Source organism: Henckelia pumila, chromosome 2, assembly GCF_033568475.1.
Source record: "Henckelia pumila isolate YLH828 chromosome 2, ASM3356847v2, whole genome shotgun sequence".
In the NCBI taxonomy this organism is placed as follows: Eukaryota; Viridiplantae; Streptophyta; class Magnoliopsida; order Lamiales; family Gesneriaceae; genus Henckelia; species Henckelia pumila.
The window spans coordinates 9,862,226-9,883,666 of record NC_133121.1 but is presented as its reverse complement, the minus strand read 5'-3'; the positions used below and the strand labels follow the sequence as shown (position 1 = coordinate 9,883,666).

Here is a 21,441-nt window from a genome sequence, read left to right as displayed (position 1 = left end):
ATTGAGAATCGAGAATGGGTGTGGAATGAATGATATATTATGAGAGAATCGGATGGAGATGTTGGGAAGTTGGGGGGGTGAGGATTTATGGAAGAAAGGGAAGTGAAACGTGTTGAGGTGAGGGCTTGCATGGATTACATGTTGCGTGATACGTTGCCACCCCCCACTGAGTTTCTTGTTCTTTTGTGTTAGTTTTGGTTTTTTGCTTACTTCTTCACATGCTATCTTTTTCGGTTGAATCTTTTTTTGGCGTTTTCCAAAGCGCTTGTAACATATAATTTTCAAATTCTAAATTTGAGTAACGATTACACATCTCCTATAGTCTTATACTTTACCCTTCAAATCTTGTACTTCAATTTAAAATTACTCTTCATATGCAAGCTATATATTATATAGAAAAATGTTAAATGTACACGTTGTTTCATATTAATTTATATTTTTTTTTATCGAATACAAAATTATTTAAGCAAAAGAAAAAAATATCTTGTTAAGTATATGTATGTATGTATGTATATATATATATATATATATATATATATGTATAGACTCATTACACACTATATAGAAACATATTTAACGAATCCATTCATTTCTGTAGAGAGTAGCTAAGCGAATGCGGAATGGTAATTTGTAGAATACACCTAAATAAAATGCAACAATTTGGTTAACAGACGAAAAAAGAGAACAAATGATTAAAAAAACACACATAATATTGCAATTTTTAGATTGTACAAAACAATCTCAAATTTTTCAACAGAAACCCGATCTCATTCATTTTCTCCACAATGTCAAATTTATTCAGTTAGATTAGATTTATTATTTTTATAATTCTCTTACTATATTAATTAGCCCAAAATGACTAAAATTTTATTATAAATTAAAGAAATGTTTGCAATAGATTGTGCTTTTGTAAAAATGATTAATTTATAGATTATAAAAAAGTTAAGAAAAATCAAAAGTTGGTAGTGTTTGAAAACAAATATGAAAATCTAAAAATCAAAATTGGGTAGTGTTTGATAAATAAGTTATTAAAGAATTTTAACAATGACATTCTTATTAGAATCACTTTTGGAAAATCATAATCACTACATGACTAGCTTTTGAATTTCAATTAAGTTATCATAAGCTAACACATAATCTAGATTTAAGAAACACACAAAAATGATTTTTTTAAGCCAAAAGCTAACAATCACTTTTTTTTTTAGTGATTGCAAACACTCCCTAAATATGTTTTTCACGATTGAACTTGGTCAGATTTCACAACCTTACCTGAGATGGATACAATTACAATTGGCAAAGGATGCAAAACCTTGACAATTCTAAAGTAGTGCTTAGAAATATTTATTAAAATTTTAAATCATTATTTTTTTAAAAAAAACAACTCATAATCCTTTTTTAATGCATTTTAAACACTATTTAACCGTCTGAAGTATATGCATCCATCTTTCAGACAAAAGGGAATGAACATCATCTTCTGTCAAATAAAATATACATAATCTTCCTGAGATAATGCCCGACAAAATTGCGATTTTTCATTCCAAAAATCACTCTATCGATCAAGCCAGGCGCAGAGTGCCAGCATGTACAGTAGCAGAAACAGAGGCATAAACTATACAAGAGTTGAAATTCATCTAAAAACATAACTTTATCAGGAAACAGAAAAGTAATCTCGGATTGTCTTTCTCTTCAATGAAGATGGAGGATTAAGAACAGATGAAGGGCTATTTGTGTCGGTTTCGGGGGTTTTTCCTAAATGTTCTTTAACCTCAAAGCTCAAGGAAAATGGTTTCTTCTGAGATTTTGGGGTACAGACCTCAGGCAGGATGAGTGAACCTGCAGGTGAGTGGACATGGTTTCTTTCATTTGAGAGTGTACAGTCTCTTTTGTATTTTGTGCATGATGGATCGTCCACAAACAATTTTCTCTGTTTCATGCTTGGAAATGCCATGATCCTCTTTCGACTTGATGAAGGTGATCGTGTATTTGAGTAACAACTGCTAGGAATGTTCCAAAAACGAACCTAACAGAATTTCGGAAACTCAGATGCATGTTTCAAGAATGTTTGAGGTTTCTCTCACCCACATTTAAATAAAAAAAAATTTAAAAAAAAGTGTGCCATGGATGTAATGTGAGAATCTAGCATTTTTTTAGTGGGGAGAACCAAGACCCCCTCTGGTTCACCTCTACATTGGTGGCAAGAAATTAAGAATAATATAAAGTAGATCAAATTGTTGTCTAGCTTACAGTGAAATCATCCGAGCAAGTAGCTACTTTCCCCGTCTCGGAAGGACACCTAGCGGGAGTGAATTATAATTAGATGTTAGATTTTCGCCGTAGCATACAAAGAAATGTTTATTCAAAATCTTACCAGTCCACTGCTGTGACTTCTCCATCGTGGCTGTTCAGAATGATAGGATCCAGATGAGGATTATTCACCTGCCATATATAGGCATTACCATCACTAGAACCACTGAGTATGTGAGCTGCATTAGGACTGATTGCCGCCTGTAATAAGAGTAATTGGCATATTTATCTGACAGTCAAGTATCAACGACTGAGTTTAAAGCCAAGATGTTTAAATAATTGTACCTTAACAAAAAATGATTCAATTCTTCCTCCAGAGAAAGTACTTATTGGTCCCTTTTCAAGCTGGAGTACATTATATAGGTATATTCTGCAATAACAAAAGGCAGTATTGCTGAATACAACCAGAATGTGCGGTCACATTACGAAACAATAAATGAACCTCGAAATGTCTTTCATCAAAAGATGTTTATATGGCAGTGTATGATATCATTCTACAGGTGATGTTTATCAAATAATTATAAGGACATCCTTCAAGAATTCTTTTTTTTTTTCACCTGTGATCCATGCATGAGGCTGTAATGAACACTCCATTTAAATCTTGAGACAAGCTAGAAATGCCACTCGAACGTTTTCCCTGCAAAAGAATAATTTGATTACTCTGAAAATTCATTGTGAATTTAATCTTTAGAAACTACAAGAAAAATGGGAGAGATTTATGGCATTTCAAACGAGGCACATTTTGGAAATCCAAAGAAATGTCTTAACTGCCGCACAGAATCATCAGTGTTATACTTCAGTGTATACTGTAAAAACGTTTTAAGACAAAAAATGAAGTAACTGTGTATGTAGAGAAAGACCTTACCCTCTCGCTTGATGATTCCGGATGAGGGCATGCATGAGTAATTGGAGCTTTAAGATGCCTGGTGTCCCAGAATTTAACAACACTGAGTGTTTAAGGGAAATTGAGAAAGACTGTCATTACTAAAGATCCGAACACACATAACCAGATGGCTATAAAGCATCAAAAAGCCTCGTGTACCTGTCAACTGCTCCAGCAGTAGCAACAGAAACTTCATCCTTGAGGAAAAGAACTGATGTGACGCTCATGGATTCAGCCTGGCAAAAGACTTATTTCAGTTGAGGAAAAATTAGAACACGAGAACAAGCAGAGCAGTGAATAAGCAAACCTACCTTTGTACGCTTACATCGTCTTCTACGAGGAGAAATATGAGCCTCATGAGCTACAGAAGTGGGCCTACAAAATAATTTAGGGTAATAAAACTAAAGCCTCAATTTTATTTCATTGACATCATATTGGTGAAGAAATTTCATCGTGAACCCGATCTTAGGCTGACCATGCATTATTTGATATGTGTGTAATCAGGAGTTACATAGTGGAATACATAGGTAAGCAAAAAGAATAATCTACGATTCAAGTGTTTCAGTTTTATACAGCTGGATGAAAAGATGCTGAGAATTACCGCATGCAAAAATTCTGATGAGTATTTTTGGAGGACCTGATGTCCCATAGAGCAAATGACCCATCTCTTGAACCAGATACAACAATATCTGTTGAACAGAAAATTGAATAGTTAAACCAGTGAGATTAAACAAATGAAACTAAGAGAAAACTGCAAATTTTCATGTTACAAAAATTAAATGTCAGATAGTGAAAGAGGGAGAGATATCAAGAGATTCTACAAAAACTAAAGCGTGAGACAGGACTGTATAACCATGAATTTACCAGTATTAGTAGGATGGCAACTAATTGACTTTACGCTTCCAGTGTGCCCCATCAATGCTCTGATACATTTTTTATCTTGTGCATCCCAAACCTTAATCTGCACAAAAGTCCGATTTGTGCCATGACAATCAATTCAAGTAACCATAAATATAGAGAGCTCTTTTTCTTCTGTCTTTTGGCAGACTTGCGGGGGTGGAAATAGAAACAGTGCATTTTTTCAGGATTAGTTACATATGAAGCATACTAAAGCTTTACATGATATATTAAAATAAGCTATTATGGAAAAGGGATCAGATAATAATAGAATTCACAAGGGATTGGTGACTCACACTTTGATCTCCTGAAGCAGTTACAATATTTGTATCTTCCTGACAAAATCAAACAATGAGTTACTATTCTGAAAGAATCTATGCCAGTTCCTATCCAGTTATGAAGAACTATCAAGAGGCAGCTAGCTTCTTTAGTTTGAGATCTCATGCAAGATTTCATTTATGGCAATAAATTATCTTCTAGTTGTTGCCAATCATAAATATGGAGCAGCATAGCTGGAGGAAACTTTTGGATTTATTCAGGGATCACTTCACTCTCTATATTGATGTCCTGCAAACTTCATGTGCACATGATATTACTCAGCCCAAACTTCGAATTTATTTTTCTAACATGCTTGGGTCTGTCCCTTCTTTGGAAGCATTCTTGTACAGAGCTAAACAAATAGAAATACTACCATGTAGTCTTTCTAGGTTGAATTTTAAAATCAGATTGTCCATGCAAACGTGATGATTTTGATATCTTCAAATGATTGTTCATACAAAAACGGCAATTAGGATAGCTTCAAATAGTTGTTCATTTATACTTAACTTCAATACATTTACTACTGGAAAAAAGCACATTTAGCTGTACATCCTCTTACACGATAACTTAATAATTGAATATATTTTTCTTCATGGATTAAGGCCATACGAGAACTCAAAGGGTTGGATATACTTATGCTTGATAGCTTAATGTTGAAGATGAGCCACTGGAACTCTCTCACTATAGTGTTAGCATTTAAATTATGCAAGAAAGAATAAATAACTGGACAAATGCAAAATTGAGGTAGGCATTCACCTTGATCCAGCATGTATCAAATATGGCATTATCATGGGCAACCCATTCACAAACCATGGCTTTTTCTGCAGAAAAACAGAGGCATCAGAAACCAATACCCTATCAAGCCACAATTTTCTATCCGCACTTAACTTGCCTGCGTTCTCGTAGAATGAGGATAAATCCGAAAATTTGCTTCGAGTATGAAGTATGTTAACATAACCTCGCTCATCGGTTAGAGCTAGAATATGAGCATTTATACTCGTCTGTAGCACACATGAAATACCATGTCACAACAAAATTCCGCAAAAAGAATAAACTTTCATGCAAAAACTACGATAATACTCCCAAATTCAACCTTGCAAAACGACAAGGCCATCGGAGGAGAGGGTTCGCCGAGGTGCTCAACTGCCACAGCTCCGATTGATTCGAGATCCAGTAAATCGCTGCTGCCCACATAGGGTCGCTTTCTCACTGCAAGTTACAAATGGTAAGCACAGAAAAACTTCACGCCCACCTATGGCACCGAAATTCCGAAGAAAGATTGATGGGTTACCTCGAAATCCATTGATTTCCCTGGACTTGATGTCTTGGAAGAATGATTTGGGTTTGGAGATCTCCATATTCGTGCTGATTTCTGCAAAATCTCGCACATCCACGTTGATGAAGGTTTGCTTTGCGCTGGCGCGAGACCTGGGGGTAGGGTTTTGATTTGGCGCGATACATTTTGTGCTTGTGCAAGCCGGGAAATTCAAAAAAAATTTGCCTCCTCGTGGGCTCGTACGAATTATATTGATTGACGATGGCAAATTGCAATACGACCCTTATAAAATCTCAACATTTTAAATAGCTCCTAGCTAAAAAATTAACCCGAAAAAATACTAGTTTTTTTTCCACACAGATTAACCATGTTATCGATCATTTAAAAAAAAATGTTGAAGTATGCTTCTATCATATTGAATGAGAATAGAGAAGAGATCGGATCGAATAGTACAGATCAGATGAGCTCGGTGTTCAGATGAGTTCATGGTCCATATCGAATATTGGGATCAGATCGATGTGATGGTCAGATGAGTCTTCGGATGAGTTCATGCAGATAGATTGCTCGAGTATTGTGACTTGGTTAGAAGTCAAATGGAGTTTCCGTAAAGCTGTAAGCTTGCACGCAAATCAATGCAAATCGATATATGAGAGCAGATCAGACTGATGAATGAAGGCTTATCGGGTTGGACCATGTTGACTTTATAATTGGGCCGTAAGTTACTGTTGACCTAAAGCCCAAGATGAAACTCGATTTAATTCTCTATATAATCAGATGGAAGCTGGCCGCAACGAACATAACAGAAAATCAAATTCTTCAAAATATATTGAGAGAGAAGAATGAGAGATTTCGGAGGAGAAAACTTGGGCGTAGATTGTGACGGGAAGATTCAAGTATCAATAGCTTGAATCGTGTCTGTATCTAACATTAATAGTTTTCAGGTCTATCTCTATAATAAGCTCTGTGGATTGAGCTTGGTTTGTTCTGTTGGTAATTAATAAAAGTGTTGTGTTGCTCTCCCGTGGACGTAGGCAAATTTTTTGCCGAACCACGTAAATATTTGCGTTGTTTATTATTTTCGCGTGAGTGTTTGAGTTTGATCTGTGTGCGTTGGTTTTACCTGTTTCTGGGATTGTGTTCTTACGTGCGTGGTGAATTCTCGAATACCAAATTTTCGGATTGATTCCTAACAAGTGGTGCCGGCTGTGGGAAACCATGCAAAGATGGTGGGATCAATGAAGTTTGATATTGAGAAGTTCACGGGCAAGAATGATTTCTCGCTTTGGAGAATTAAGATGCGGGCAATCCTGATACAACAAGGATTGGTGGAAGCTCTTAAGAAGAAGGAGGAGGTGTCTGATGAGATAAAAAAACAAGGATTAATTGCTCAAGAAAGCACACAGTGCGATTATTCCTTGTCTGGGAGATAGACCTCTTTGGGAGGTGGCTAGAGAAGAATCTGCAGCGGCTGTGTGGCTTAAATTGAGAATCTATACATGACAAAATCCTTGGCTAACCGTTTGTACATGAAACATAGGTTGTATTCCTTTGTGATCAAGGATGAGATGAACCTGGAAGACCAGATCGAAGAATTCACAAAAATATTGGATGACTTGGAGAATATTGAAGTAAAACTTGAAGATAAAGATCGGGCTTTCATACTTCTGAATGCTCTTCCAAAAGCATATGAAAATTTCAGAGATGCTTTGCTATATGGACGAGAACATACGATAACATTGGAAGAAGTTATGTCTGCTATTCAATCCAATGAACTTCAGAGAAAGTCAAACACAAACACCGAATCACATGGAGAAGGTCTTACGGCGAGGGGCAGAAGTGATAAGAGGATATTCAGTGGGAAATACAGGCCAAAGTCCAGATCGAAGAGTCAAGAAAGATACCAGAACAGAAACTTGGGTAATATGAAGTTTTATGCTTGTCAGAAAATTGGGCATATAATAAGAGATTGTCCGGAAAGGAAATGGAAGCAACAGGAAAAACCCAAAGATGATGGTACTCTGGCCGTAGCTACAGATGGATATGACTCAGCAGAAGTATTGGTGGTTTCTAAAGGTGATCAAAACCACGAGTGGATACTGGATTCAGGATGCTCCTTTCACATGTGTCCTATAAGATCTTGGTTTGAAAAGCTGGAAAAAGCTGATCAGGGCATGGTACTGTTGGGAAATAATCAGTCATGCAGAATAAAAGGCTCTCGGAATATCAGAATAAGGATGCATGATGTGATTGACAGAGTACTCACTAAGGTGAGGTATGTGCCTGAGTTGAAGAGAAACTTGATATCATTGGGAACGCTCGATGCTCAGGGATATTCATTCAAATCAGGAGCATGAAGTATCTCAGTGTCAAAATGATCTCTGGTTGTTATGAAGGCTGTAAAAAAGAAACCTCTTATATGTACTACAAGGTGAAACGATTATTGGAAGTACATCAAGTATTCAGGAACAGCAAGACAGAACCAAGCTCTGGCATTTGAGGCTTTGACATATAAGTGAGAAGGGATTACATGAGCTGTCTAAACAAGGTCTTTTAGGTGGAGATAAGATCGAATCACTTGAGTTGTGTGATAGATGTGCTCTTGGGAAATCTAAAAGAGTATCGTTTGGTCAAGGAAGTCACACAACTGAGCAACCATTGGCCTACATTCATTCAGATCTATGGGGTTTTTCTCGGACAGAAACTCATGGAGGAGGCAGATACTTCATGTCTTTGATAGATGATTACTCAAGGAGAGTATGAACATTTATCTTAAAGACTAAGGATCAAGCATATGACAAGTTCAGAGAATGGCTGCTGGCAGTAGAGAACAAGAGTGATAGAAGATTTAAACACCTGAGAATAGATAATGGGCTGGAATACTTATCAGATAAGTTTGTCAAGCTATGTAAGGAGAAAGACATTACCAGGCACAGAACAGTGGCAGGAACGCCACAGCAAAATGGTATGGCAGAAAGAATGAACAGAACTCTTCTGGAAAGGGTCAGATGTATGTTAATCAATACTTCTCTTCCTAAGTCATTCCGAGGACGAGCATAATCTACTGCATGCTATTTGGTCAATAGGTGTCCATCCAGTGCGATTGGTTTCAAGACACCAATGGAGAAGCGGAGTGGAACACCTGCAGACTATTCAAACTTGAGGGTATTCGGATGTCTTGCATATGCTCATCTGAAACAGAACAAGTTGGAAGCAAGGGCAGTTAGATGTATATTCATTGGGTATCCGGATGTTGTGAAGGGTTATAAAGTTTGGAACCTGGAGTCAAGAGGTCCAAAGTGCTTCAACACCAGGGATGTGAAGTTTGATGAATCCAAACTGGGATATAAAATGAATACAGATGGAAAGGACAGTCAGATCAGTGTGAATGATAAACTACCGATTGAGGTAGAATCTTTTGTGCCATATGAAAGTTCAGATGAGATGCAAGATGATGATATGACAGCGAGTGATCCAAAAGAGGACTTGAGTACCTATAATCTTGCAAGGGACATAACCAAAAGGGAGATCCGAGCTCCTAAGAGGTTTGGTGAAGCTGATCTGGCTTGGTATGCACTTACAGTAGCTGAGGAGGTGGAGTATTCAGAACCGAATACATATGATGTAGCTATGGCGAGTAAACAAAAAAACAAGTGGATTGAAGCTATGAATGAAAAGATGAACTCACTTGAGAATAATCAAATCTGGACGTTAGTAGACAGACCGAAGCATCAAAAGAAAGCAAGATTGGTTGCAAAGGGTTTTGGTCAAGTAGAAAGAATCGATTTTAATGAAGTCTATTCTCCAGCGGTCAAACATTGTTCCATCCGGATTATGTTAGCACTAGTGAACCAGCTCGACTTGGATCTTGAGCATATGGATGTGAAAATTGTGTTTCTACACGGTGACCTGGAAGAAACCATTTATATGGAACAACCAAAGGGCTTCATACATCAGAAAACACATAACAAAGTCTGCTTACTGAAAAAATCATTGTATGGGCTAAAGTAGAGTCCGAGGCAGTGGAATAGGAGGTTTGATGAGTTCATGATTGGTATTGGTTTTGTGAGAAGCCAATATGACAGATGTGTCTATCTGAAGAAGGATGATGGGCAGTTTATCCTACACCTACTGATTTATGTTGATGATATCTTGATCGCAAGTAAAAGTAGGACAAGGATATCATCCTTGAAACAACAGCTCAACACATAGTTTGAGATGAAAGATCTGCGTGAAGCGAAGAGAATTTTGGGCATGGACATAGTGAGAAACAAGAAAAGACATGAGATTCATCTGAGTTAGAAGAACTATTTGAAGAAGGTTGTTCTGCGGTATAATATGAATCAAGCAAAATCCGTCTTGACCCCTCTGGGATAGCATTTGAAGCTATCTGCGAGTCAATCACTTGAAAGAGAGGAAGACAAGATGAAGATGACTGGTATTCCATATGCTAGTGGAGTGAGGAGTCTCATGTATGGAATGGTGTGTAGTAGGCCTGATCTGGCATACGCAATTAGTGTTGTGTCAAGATTTATGGCTAATCCGGGTACATATCATTGGGAAGCTCTGAAGTGGATTCTCCGATATCTCATAAACACAATTGAGTTGGGGTTGAAGTTTGAAAAACAGCAAGATGGGATTGATCTGATAGTTGGATATGTGGATTCAGATTTTGCTGGGAACTTAGACACGAGAAAGTCGTTGACTGGTTATGTGTTAACCTTTTATGGCACAACGATCACCTGGAAGTCAAATCTACAGTCAGTGGTTGCCCTTTCTACCACTGAGACATAATTCATAGCTGTGACTGAGGCCATAAAGGAAGGATTGTGGTTCAAAGGGATGATAGCGGAGTTGAGTGTAAAACAAGATCAAGTGGTAGTACACTGTGATAATCAAAGTGCAATACACTTGACGAAACACCAAGTCTATCATGAACAATCGAAACACATAGATGTGAAGATGCATTTCGTCAGAAATGTAATTGAAAAATGAGATGTGATCCTTGTGAAGATAGCATCAGAATAAAATCCTGCAGATGTTATGACGAAGTCACTGCCGTATGCTAAGTTCAAGAAATATTTGGACTTAGTTAATGCGGTGATTGGAAATTATCCAAGGCGGCTAGGATGAAGAGCAACATTCAACCTGAAAGAATCAAGGTAGAGATTGTTGAAGTATGCTTCTATCAGATTGAATGGGAATAGAGAAGAGATCAGATCGAATAGTACAGATCAGATGAGCTCGGTGTTCAGATGAGTTCATGATCCAGATCGAATACTGGGATCAGATCGATGTGATGGTCAGATGAGTCTTCGGATGAGTTCATGCAGATAGATTGCTCGAGTATTGTGACTTGGTTAGAAGTCAGATGGAGTTTTCGTAAAGCTGGAAGCTTGGAGTCAAATCAATGCAGATCGATGTATGAGAGCAGATCAGACTGATGAATGAAGGCTTATCGGGTTGAACCATGTTGACTTTATAATTGGGCCGTAAATTACTGTTGACATATAGCCCAAGATAAAAGTCGGTTTAATTCTCTATATAATCAGATGGAAGCTGGCCGCAACGAACATAACAGAAAATTAAATTCTTCAGAATATATTGAGAGAGAAGAAGGAGAGATTTCAGAAGAGAAAACTTGGGCGTAAATTGTGACGGGAAGATTCAAGTATCAATAGCTTAAATCGTGTCTGTATCTAACATTAATAGTTTTATGGTTTATCTCTGTAATAAGCTCTGTTGATTGAGCTTGGTTTGTTCTGTTGGTGATTAATAAAAGTGTTGTGTTGCTCTCCCGTGTACGTAGGCAAATTCCTTGCCGAATCACGTAAATACTTGCGTTGTTTATTGCTTTCGCGTGAGTGTTTGAGTTTGATCTGTGTGCGTTGGTTTTATCTGTTTCTGGGATTGTGTTCTTACGTGCGTGGTGAATTCTCGAATACCAAATTTTCGGATTGATTCATAACAAAAAATAAAAGAAAAAACAAAAATAATGTTATTGATTATGTATGTAGATTTCTTAGTACAAACATCTTTATTTAATGATATTGGGAAATCAAAATGAATACAATTAAATAGGAGTATGTTAGTAAAATAGATTAAATGAAAAAAGTGGATTGTGTATTTAAGACAGAAGGAAAAAATTGGATACTTATAATATAGTACATCATGGCTCATGCTATAGACATGAGCGATAAATTGGCTTTGAAAATTCAATTACTAAATAAAAAATTCACAAAATGAATGCCATATTTTAATATCAACTAATAATTTAATAATTAATAAATAAAAACGATTGTTAAATTGATTTAACGAAAGATCAAAACCAACCTTATAAAAAATTATTTGAACTCAATATGATTAAACCATCAATATTAAAACTCTTAAAAACATGGACATTGATAAATGTTCCATATGGGTTGAATTAAGTTTTTTAGAGCTTACGTAAAAAAAAAATTGTTTTTTAAGCTGTATATATGGATTTAGATTTTAGATGATCCTCCCAATTGAATGTGTTTTGGAGGTGGAGTTCGACCAAGTTAATGCCAATTTGGATACAAAAAATGTAGCTTAAAAGTTAAAAAGTTATTTTGATATTCTGATAAACGTTGAAAATTGCTTTCATAATAATTTTAAATGTAGTTAAAAGCAAAAAAACCCAAAAGATGGAAATTATAGATTCTAAAAATATGTTTTTTTTTTTAAAATGACATTTCTAATCAAACTCTACAATTTGTAGGTAAAAGAAATGATTTTACTTATTATTTTTTCCAACCAAACGAACTCTTGACTTTGTGTATTATAGTCGCACCAAGTTCATAACATTAACGAGTATCATAGTCAACGTCCGCTTTTAGTTGCTGGGCTTGAACTGGGCCGCTGACGACTTCTAAACTTGATGTTACATTATGTATGTTCCTTATTGGGCTTGACGGCATCGGCCCATTTATCTAGCTATCGCGCCGAGCTTGGCTCGCTGTTTTCGTGGGTGATCCACAGAAGATTCGGCGGCGCTGTCATCTCAGATCGCAAACTCGCCTGCCGGATAATGCTGATCACGGTTTGAAACTCAGGTGGAATAAAGGGTAATTCTCGGAAGAAGTATGGATTTGTTGCCGCCATTCGTGCACATATGGTTGTTTTGAATAAGGACACTTGCCTTATTTGGCAGTAAAAATCTGTTTCCCCCCATTTGCTTCTGTATTTGATGAATCGTTTCATTCAAGGGTTCTTTCACAGGGTGTAGCAGATTCAAGTTACGAGGAATTGCTGCTTCTTAGGCGATTTTCAGTACCAAATTTGTCGTGAGTTATGGGGTTTCTTGAAATGTTATGTGCATGAGTAAATGGTTTGTAATTTGTATTGGATTTGAACGAAATATGAACAAAGAACTAGGGAATAGCTTAGTGTGCCTTCCACCAAGCTTTCCATGGACTATATATATGACCATGATGGCATCTGTGATAGATTAAATAAACATACTTCGAATTGAATTTTATATATCATGTAATGCAGGACAGTTGCGAGTATATTTGTTCTGGTGAATGGAAATTAATGTGCAGCAGGCCTACAGAAATTCAGTAGACTATCTTATGCTCGGCTCGATCCTATAGTTGCTAGTAAAGCAGCATTCATTGTTAAATGGTGTGGTGTAATCTGTCACAAAACATTATCATCTCCACGGTCAAATGGCAAAGGTGATAACTTGAAGGCTCGACATTTTTCAATGTTGTTTAAGTGCTCATTCTCCAACCTGCCAATTTACAAGTTAGTGACTTGGTGTTATTGCCGTTGGAAAGAAACAGAAATCTTAGTTTTCAAGAGCAATTATTTGGCTGATTCAGGCAGTCTCAGAATTGAACTGGAAATGCTGTTGTATAGCCATGATGTGATTTTTAATTCATAGGTTCTGGTTGTTGAATGAACATGGGTTTGGTGCAATAGGAATGATCCGTTTCAAGCTTTATATTGTTGTGCTAATGCTGAAAAAACGTGGAAAAGAACGGCAGATGGAAACTAAATAAAATTCAATTCTATGATGTAGGATGGTGATGAATGTATTACATACCTGAAAAAGTTCCAAATTCCACGACGAAGTATCTCCAGGCAGGCAACGAGTGCAATCATGGCTCTTCTGTGGAGGAACGGCGCTTCATGGAAATCAAGAACTAACTGCATCCATACAAGTCTGAGAAGAATATTGAGTACCTGCAATCCAAGTAAGCGAAAAAAGATATACTTAATAACTATTGGTGTTTCTCGTAAATAAGATCCTTGATAATTCACAAATAACACAGATCATACTGCGACATAAAATAAACCATTTCAGCACTCACTATGGCCGCAAAGTAAATGGCTCTGTTTGATATCAAGAGCTTGTCTCTCAGCCATGGATTTCTTGCTTTCCTTTGTAAAAGTCCCCAATCCATGACAATGTCCCAGTATGTGTTAAAAATCGTTGTGACTCCTGAACTTGATGCTGCCATGATTTTCCAAAACGTGCCTCGCCTGAAGTCATATATTGTCCTGATCACAAGTGCAGCAACTGTTGAGAAATACTTTAGACCATTGAGTCCTTGCATGAGATCCTTCTCCTCAAACATGCGGCGTAGGCACTAAAATCAATCAAGCAACCAGAAGTTGTCATTTTTTTTTTGGGACAGAAGATCGAACAGAGGACCATGCCCGTTGAAGCATGAACGAACCTGCAGAACTCGTGACCAAAATGGAATAACTGCTACAACAATGTAAAATATTTCATATACTTTGCTTTCAAGGCACCGATTTGATCTCCTTTTGAAGTCTCCCCATCCATAGTAGCAAATGTAAAATTGCAAACTTCTGAAAGCCTGAACCTGAAATACATGAAAATTATATCCCCATGTTGATTATTGGCTAAACACAGAACGAATCATTGCCACTAGAAAATTAGCTATACTTTTATAACCTGGCTTGTTAGCTGGTCTGCCAAGAAGTAATCTGAGAAGGTAACCTAAAAAGGCAGTCAGAAAAGAGATGATGAATTGATGATGATTCTTTTTAACTGTAGTTTGTTCCATTACCGAACCTGTATACCTTATAAAGAGGAGCAAAAAGACAATGCCATGTGCATCGAATGAGAAAGTAGCGACTTGAGCCATATATAATATTGAAAGGACAAAAGGTTGTAAGAAGCAAGACCTGGAAATTAACACCTTGGTATAAATATTCACCGGAAGAAGATACGTTTCTAAGAGCAGAAATAGTAATATGTTGGTGCATTAAGAAGGGGATAAGAGCAGTCCTTAACTTACCATGACTAGTCCTGCTGGAACCAGTTCGGTTAATTTTTGAAAACGTTCCGTTCTTGGATCCATTTCCATGTCCAGATTTGAAAGTACAGCTACCAAAGTGAGTACTGAAAGAGCGGCAGCAAGTAGGAAGATTTCTCTGAATCCCAATTCTGTACCTGACTTAAATCCAAAAACTAAGGGGTAGTTCACCCGGAATCGCCTCCAGAGGTATGTGTTTATCCCATACATGAACATGTGTAGGAAAATGAATCCAAATAAGCTACATAGATAAAGTCATTAATTGAGTATTTCGTGGTCCTAATGTATCTGGTCTGTTATCGAGTAGATCGAAAAAATTATACCTGTAGAGAGGAAATATATTGTTCATATACTGCTCTCTTCCCTCATGTTGAATAAGTCCCCTTGCATGTACCGAGACAATGATACCGATTACTAGTGCTACCGAGCAGCCAGTTAATATGCCTACAAGATCACTAGTTTGTTAATCTACTAGGTTCACCTTCATTTTCCAAATGAATTTAACACGAAACCCTAAGGGATGATGACATCTTTTCTTTTCTTTTTTCATGCAGTTGGTCTTTTCCTTCCATTCAAGCTTACCAAGAACAAATGTTGTTCTGTGCTTCTCCATTTTATTTCTGGGCTTTAAAAGTTTCGCCCCTTTTCTTCGATTTCCATTTGAGAAGTACTTAACAAATGTGGCTTCTACTCTTCCGATGAGCTTGTTAACCTGCAGGACAGAGGAAAATAAGGCTTTAACATTCTGCTTTTATTTTGCTAATTTGGAAGGCTTGGATTCATACCTCGTCTGAGCTTCCAAGATACGATTTGTCCATAATCTGTAAATAAGAACTTGAAGCATTTCTTGAAGTGATCTACAGGAAAAGAGCTCCACGGGTGAGACCTCACTAGAGAAAAATGCAGTGATAGAACACATTTTTCTGATTTACTGTGAACGGTCATACCTTGTCATATTTCTTCAGAATCTTGGTGAACGCCGACATATTCAAGAAACTGTCACATTGTAGTGAAATATGTTAGCTCAACGCCTGCCTACATTAATTTGTGTGATACCTTTTTCAGGTGAAGATGCATCACCGGTATCCTTTTAGGAGTCCTAGCTGTTGGTAATATTCGATGAAAGCCCGTCTTAATTTTTCCTCAGCTCGTCTTAGCTGCTCAATTCTGAATGCCAGGTTTGATTTTTTCGTACTTTTGATGATCCTTCCTAGTGTTGTAAGAGCGCGTTTTGGTTCAATCTTGATATTTACAGGACCCAAAGATCCTGAAGACACTGGCCAAACAGAAGCGTTTTCCTGGCTGGTCCCAAGTTCTTGGACCACATTCATGGCTGGCTCTTCTACAGTGATGAGACAATCAAATTTAATCCTAACTAATTTATCCCTACGGCATCATTTGCAATTTTGTACCTTTGGAAAAAAAAAGAAAAGAAAAGAAAAGAAAAAGAAATCCATGTTGCATTTACCTTCATGCCTTCCATTCACAGGATCATCACCTTCAGGTTCCGGAGTTGATGAGCCGACTTCTTGATGATTCCCATTTTGTTCCATCACAGGTATATGCACTTCAATCCTTAAAGCAAGAAGTGTATCCATCTGTTTGCTCAACTCCACTGCCTGCAGTGTCACATCCTCAACTTTTTCCTTGTAAAATCTCAGTACTTTATTGAATTCTTTATCGAGAATCTTAAAGAAATGAATCTCGTTTTCAGCACCATCTTCTGATGGCTTCAAAAAAATAGTCTGATAGAACACATCATTCTCCGAATTTTCTGGCTGCGCTTGGTGCACTAATATCACTTCATCTTCACCCTGTATCATGCAGTTGTCTCGGTCCGTCAACCCGCTGAATGATCTGTACAAGGTCGATTTCCTCCTGAAGAAACCACCTCGGCTTGCTGATGATGGTAACGCATTTCGCTGTCGGAATTTAAAGATGTTTTTCAGCAGTTTCTTGAGATGTTTGTAGTCCATGTATGTTTCTTGCCATTCTTGGACCCTTTGGGAAGCTAATTCCTTGCCAAATTTCATGCTTTCTGGGCATTGAGAGCCAGCTTCTCTTGCTGTTCTCTCACTCCTGATTTTGCTAATGAATGGAGATTGTTAGCACATTTTTCAAGCCTTTAATTTCGAAATCTCAAACGGGACACATCCATTAATATTATACTTTAAAACCGGATTGACTTAGAGTGTCCAGGTATTAAATTTGGAATAGACGATTGTTTGTTGGGTCATTTATCATGATAGGGATTAAGGAAGTTCCTTCCCATTGGTCTCGACGAAACTCTGATCTTGTATTTGCAATTTTTAAAAAATAATCGAGTTTTAAAAAAAAAGTTTATTTTTTTTAAAAATAATCTATAATATTTTTTTTAGAGATTGTCATGGAAGAATAATATCTTCTGTTTATATCAAATCATTGATTTTAATTTGGGATTATTGAATTCAACATTAAATAGTGAACCGTACATTGTACTATTTAATTCTATCATTTGTGGGTGTTTTGTGTGTTTACGTGTAACCCCATAAACGATTCCCAAAATTATTATTTTATTTAGCGGTCATCTAACGAAGCAGTACTCTAGTCCTCGTTTTTTCCCTTTCGCAATCATTTTATCACTAGTAATAATGTGCGTTGATCTGTTTAACGTTGTATGATGATAGGATCTGTTGAGTAGAAATATGTAGGAATGATATATCTTACAAAAATTTTGATATTTTATTGAAATTTTTTTGATATACAAATATTTTTTTGTATATCGAATTTTTTTTCGATATTTATACGATGTCAATATGAATTTTTTTTCATATCAAAATTTCGAAAATTTTATATGGGTATCGGTATGAATTTTTTTCATACCGATATTTTTGTTACGGTATACCGAAAAATCACCCATAAAAATGATTAAAATTATAAAACGAAATTATAGTAATTGTCAATATAATAAAACTTGATTTAAACCGCGTAGTGGATTACAAAGAAAAAAGAGAGAAAATATAAGAGATTATAAACAACACACACGGTATAAAAAAATCAAACATCCACTTCAAAATCCATGGTTAAAATATAAGGGATTGGAAAACAATTTTCCCACCAAAATATAATAAACTTTTAGTCTTAGTTTAATCGTATTATTGCATAGTTAAAAATGTAACATTTTTGAGTTAGTGTCAACGTATTTCTAACTTTGTGCATGAACATAGGGTTAAAAAATTCGTAACGCAACCTATTAGCCTGTTGGTAATATTTTTTTTGGAAGATCGAGATCACCTTTGGTTTCCCTTTTTTTCTTAAAAAAAATAAAGAAAAAAAAGCTGATTAATTTTTTAAGTATTCCCGCATAAATATGGCCCCGAGGAGTGGGGAATCTAAAGTCCAATGTATAAACATACTATACTAAAATAATAGTGTCGTTGATATGCAAACATATTAAAAAAAACACTGGTGTTATATACTTTTTTCCCGAAAATTCAGAAATTATAAAATATTGAAAGTAGTTTTTGTAATAATATTTTTATTTATGAGTGATATGATCATTGAAAAACTTAAAAGTATAGATAAATATAAAAAAAACATTTTGTTACAATATTGTAAATATAGATAACATGTAATTTAATTAATTTATTAAAATAGGTCATACTATATTTCCTATTAATAAATACAAACAGAATATTCTTCCCCAAAAAATTTTGAGCCAAATTTAATAAGACTTTAATTAATAATATAGTATGTTATGTATCCATCAGGGATACAAGGTTGAGGAGAGGAGCTAGAATAATCATCTCGGATGTCAGAATGTACTTTTTGAATCGCAGAATGGGCCCTTCTAAAATGAAAAATCTATCAATTTTATTTTAAAAAATATAAGAAAAGAGTGCTTTAGTAAATTTAGGGTCCATTTGAATTTGAAGTTATAGATTATTAATCTATTTATTAATAATTTTATCTAGTTTTACGTTTCTTTATTATATTTATATCATATTAATCAAATCATAAATTATTTATATTAATTCAATCAAATCATTAAATTTAAATTACTATATTACCATTTATAAATAATATTATTTATATTTTATTAATTATTAAAAGAATAAAATGATAATTTACTATTTTTATATAAAATATAACCAATCAAATCAAACAAACCATAATCTATCAATCAAATCAAATCTTATATAAACTATCTCTATTTATTTATTTTTTATTACAATATATTATGTATCTCTATATTATTTATCTTATCTATCACTCCAAACGGACCCTTAAAGTTTTCCAATAATAATAATAATAATAATAATAAATTTAAAGTACGTAACGAAAATTAACAGAATTGAAAGTCAAATATAATTACTAAACCCTCTAAAAAACTCATCCAAATTAAATCCCGAATCACAAAGTATCCTAATACAACACCCATAACCAAATCCTAATCCTAGTAGAAATATACGTACATCTTCCCCTATAAATACAACCCAAACCCCTTCATTAGCGTATATACCAATACTCGTTATCATCATACACACACATACAACTTTAGTAACCAATTTATTTTCTGCTCGTGAAATTAAAGATGTCTCGTAAACTCGCAATCGCCATCTTCTTGTTCCTTGTTTCTTGTGTTTCACTCCCGACCAACGCTCATCCTCTGAAGATCTGTGAATTCGAACGAATATATCAACTCGGTGATTCCATCTCCGATACCGGAAACTTGATACGCGAGTATCCCATCGGAGCGAATACGGCGTTTGCGAAGCTTCCATATGGAGAGAACTTTTTCAACAACGCCACGGGACGATGTTCTAATGGCTTTCTTATGATCGACTACATAGGTACGTACGTATGAGCTAGTTTTATTGATATATGCATGCTTCTGAATTATATTGCTCGTGGCTAGCTTATATGTTTTGTTCGATATATTACATATATGTTCCGTTTTTAGAATTAATCGGCATGATTAATTAGAGCAAACATATATGTATATATTAATTGTATGCATGTATATTTAAAATCTTAAACTATAATTTGTTTATAAAAGATTTGCAACTCAATAATAATATCTTGTTTTTTTATGATAGCTATGGCCGCGGGTCTTCCATTGCTTCAGCCTTATAAAAACACGACAGCAAACTTCGAGCATGGAGCAAACTTTGCGGTTGCTGGGTCCACTGCATTATCTACTCCAGTGTTGGCAAACAAAAAGATTTTGAATCCAGTCACCAATTCTTCTCTCGATATACAATTAGATTGGATGACATCTCATTTCGATTCCGTTTGTGTTGACCATAGAGGTTAGTAACCAACTTCCTATATAATATATTTTGATCATATCTTCAAATAAAATTTTCAAACTCTAAATTATAATATGTTATAAATTGATGTTATAGATTGTGTGGAGAAACTTCATAAATCCCTTTTCATGGTGGGAGAGATTGGTGGGAACGACTACAACTATGCAATCTTTCAAGGAAAATCAATGGATGATCTAAGAAGTATGGTTCCGGATATTGTCAATGTCATCGTGGAGGCAGTTAAGGTAATTTATATTATCAAAAAAAATATTATATACATTCAATTAAAAGTGTACAAGTTTCCAAGATTGACCATTCTTTTACCAAAAAAATAATTATATACATGTCTAATTTGCAGAAAGTGATTAGTTATGGGGCTACAAGAGTGGTGGTTCCCGGAAACTTCCCCATCGGATGCCTCCCAATCTACCAAACAGCCTTTCAAACCAACGTCTCCGCGGCATACGACAAGAACCAATGTCTTAAGCAGCTCAACGACTTTGCGACATACCACAACGAACAACTCCAAAAAGCCATTCACAAACTACAACAAGAAACACCGAATGCCATGATCATCTATGGAGATTACTACAATGCATATCAGTTCTTGCTCAACTTCGCACGATTTTACGGTATGTCGACCTCACTTGTTATAAACCGTGCAACAAGTCATGTTTGCAAAATTTGGTTATATTTATGGATATTAATTAATGGATATTTGTGTTGATTAATTTCAGGATTTGATACGGAAAGGGCTTGTTGTGGGATTGGAGGCAAATACAATTTCGATTTGAGAAGAATGTGTGGAGCTGCTGGCGTTGAAGTGTGCTCGGATCCTCATCGATATATGAGTTGGGATGGTGTGCATTTAACTCAAGAAGGATATAAGATCATGTCCGCTTGGTTGATTCATAACATCTTCCACAAGCTTCATTGTCATTTCTGATCCATCGAGTTAATTAATATTTAGTGATTAGAATTAAATATATAGAAGTCTAGTTTTGTAACTATTCTTAGTTTTTTTGTTTTGCTAGTTACATTGGTTACTTTTCATATATATATTAATAATTAATAAACTTAAATGCAATTAATTTTGTGAGTTGTGATGTTGTTTAGATTTTTCTAAATCCTCATTTGTTATCGTAATTCTTCTTTCAATGC

The 21,441-nt window shown here is 35.6% G+C and overlaps 3 protein-coding genes and 2 long non-coding RNA genes across 6 annotated transcripts; 3 read left to right on the top strand and 2 right to left on the bottom strand.

Annotated features, from left to right (window-relative positions):
* Positions 1 to 1,520: 1,520 nt before the first annotated feature.
* LOC140884487 (uncharacterized) lies at positions 1,521 to 5,848 on the bottom strand. Its single transcript, XM_073291260.1, has 15 exons — positions 5,694 to 5,848; positions 5,496 to 5,611; positions 5,295 to 5,403; positions 5,159 to 5,223; positions 4,381 to 4,419; positions 4,052 to 4,148; positions 3,789 to 3,876; positions 3,499 to 3,562; positions 3,347 to 3,423; positions 3,170 to 3,251; positions 2,862 to 2,941; positions 2,590 to 2,674; positions 2,369 to 2,505; positions 2,245 to 2,293; positions 1,521 to 2,020 (listed from the first exon to the last, which is right to left on the bottom strand). The coding sequence occupies exons 1-15, from the start codon at positions 5,758 to 5,760 to the stop codon at positions 1,649 to 1,651; spliced, it is 1,527 nt and encodes a 508-aa protein (XP_073147361.1). The 5' UTR covers positions 5,761 to 5,848; the 3' UTR covers positions 1,521 to 1,648.
* A 7,396-nt stretch (positions 5,849 to 13,244) lies between these two features.
* LOC140882515 (uncharacterized) lies at positions 13,245 to 14,116 on the top strand. Its single transcript, XR_012150229.1, has 3 exons — positions 13,245 to 13,375; positions 13,723 to 13,897; positions 13,976 to 14,116. It is a non-coding gene; the product is annotated as an uncharacterized lncRNA (long non-coding RNA).
* On the bottom strand, positions 13,296 to 17,265 carry LOC140882511 (phosphate transporter PHO1 homolog 9-like). Of its 2 annotated transcripts, XM_073288564.1 has the most exons (13): positions 16,458 to 17,265; positions 16,070 to 16,331; positions 15,937 to 15,985; positions 15,775 to 15,846; positions 15,572 to 15,701; positions 15,313 to 15,433; positions 14,972 to 15,230; positions 14,754 to 14,858; positions 14,617 to 14,670; positions 14,384 to 14,533; positions 14,015 to 14,293; positions 13,747 to 13,886; positions 13,296 to 13,431 (listed from the first exon to the last, which is right to left on the bottom strand). In XM_073288564.1, the coding sequence occupies exons 1-13, from the start codon at positions 17,020 to 17,022 to the stop codon at positions 13,338 to 13,340; spliced, it is 2,280 nt and encodes a 759-aa protein (XP_073144665.1). In that variant the 5' UTR covers positions 17,023 to 17,265; the 3' UTR covers positions 13,296 to 13,337. The 2 variants fall into 2 exon arrangements, with proteins under 2 accessions (XP_073144665.1, XP_073144667.1); XM_073288566.1 differs by having other exon boundaries at positions 13,336 to 13,886; positions 14,626 to 14,670.
* Positions 15,052 to 16,369, top strand: LOC140882516 (uncharacterized). The gene is made up of 4 exons (XR_012150230.1): positions 15,052 to 15,178; positions 15,544 to 15,868; positions 16,055 to 16,167; positions 16,245 to 16,369. It is a non-coding gene; the product is annotated as an uncharacterized lncRNA (long non-coding RNA).
* A 2,297-nt stretch (positions 17,266 to 19,562) lies between the features above and the next one.
* LOC140877193 (GDSL esterase/lipase At5g03980-like) lies at positions 19,563 to 21,226 on the top strand. Its single transcript, XM_073280725.1, has 5 exons — positions 19,563 to 19,821; positions 20,068 to 20,280; positions 20,377 to 20,525; positions 20,639 to 20,912; positions 21,018 to 21,226. The coding sequence occupies exons 1-5, from the start codon at positions 19,563 to 19,565 to the stop codon at positions 21,224 to 21,226; spliced, it is 1,104 nt and encodes a 367-aa protein (XP_073136826.1).
* The last annotated feature ends 215 nt before the right edge of the window (positions 21,227 to 21,441 follow it).

Coding starts and splice junctions, on each gene's coding strand:
- LOC140884487 (XM_073291260.1), bottom strand. CDS start 5,760: ATGGAGATCTCCAAACCCAAATCATTCTTCCAAGACATCAAGTCCAGG. Junction 3,877..4,051: donor TTGCCATCCTACTAATACTG/GTAAATTCATGG, acceptor TCTGTTCAACAG/ATATTGTTGTATCTGGTTCA. Junction 3,252..3,346: donor ACTGCTGGAGCAGTTGACAG/GTACACGAGGCT, acceptor TTAAACACTCAG/TGTTGTTAAATTCTGGGACA.
- LOC140882511 (XM_073288564.1), bottom strand. CDS start 17,022: ATGAAATTTGGCAAGGAATTAGCTTCCCAAAGGGTCCAAGAATGGCAA. Junction 15,847..15,936: donor TTCTGAAGAAATATGACAAG/GTATGACCGTTC, acceptor CTTTTCCTGTAG/ATCACTTCAAGAAATGCTTC. Junction 14,294..14,383: donor TTTGGTCACGAGTTCTGCAG/GTTCGTTCATGC, acceptor GATTGATTTTAG/TGCCTACGCCGCATGTTTGA.
- LOC140877193 (XM_073280725.1), top strand. CDS start 19,563: ATGTCTCGTAAACTCGCAATCGCCATCTTCTTGTTCCTTGTTTCTTGT. Junction 19,822..20,067: donor TCTTATGATCGACTACATAG/GTACGTACGTAT, acceptor TTTTTATGATAG/CTATGGCCGCGGGTCTTCCA. Junction 20,913..21,017: donor CAACTTCGCACGATTTTACG/GTATGTCGACCT, acceptor GATTAATTTCAG/GATTTGATACGGAAAGGGCT.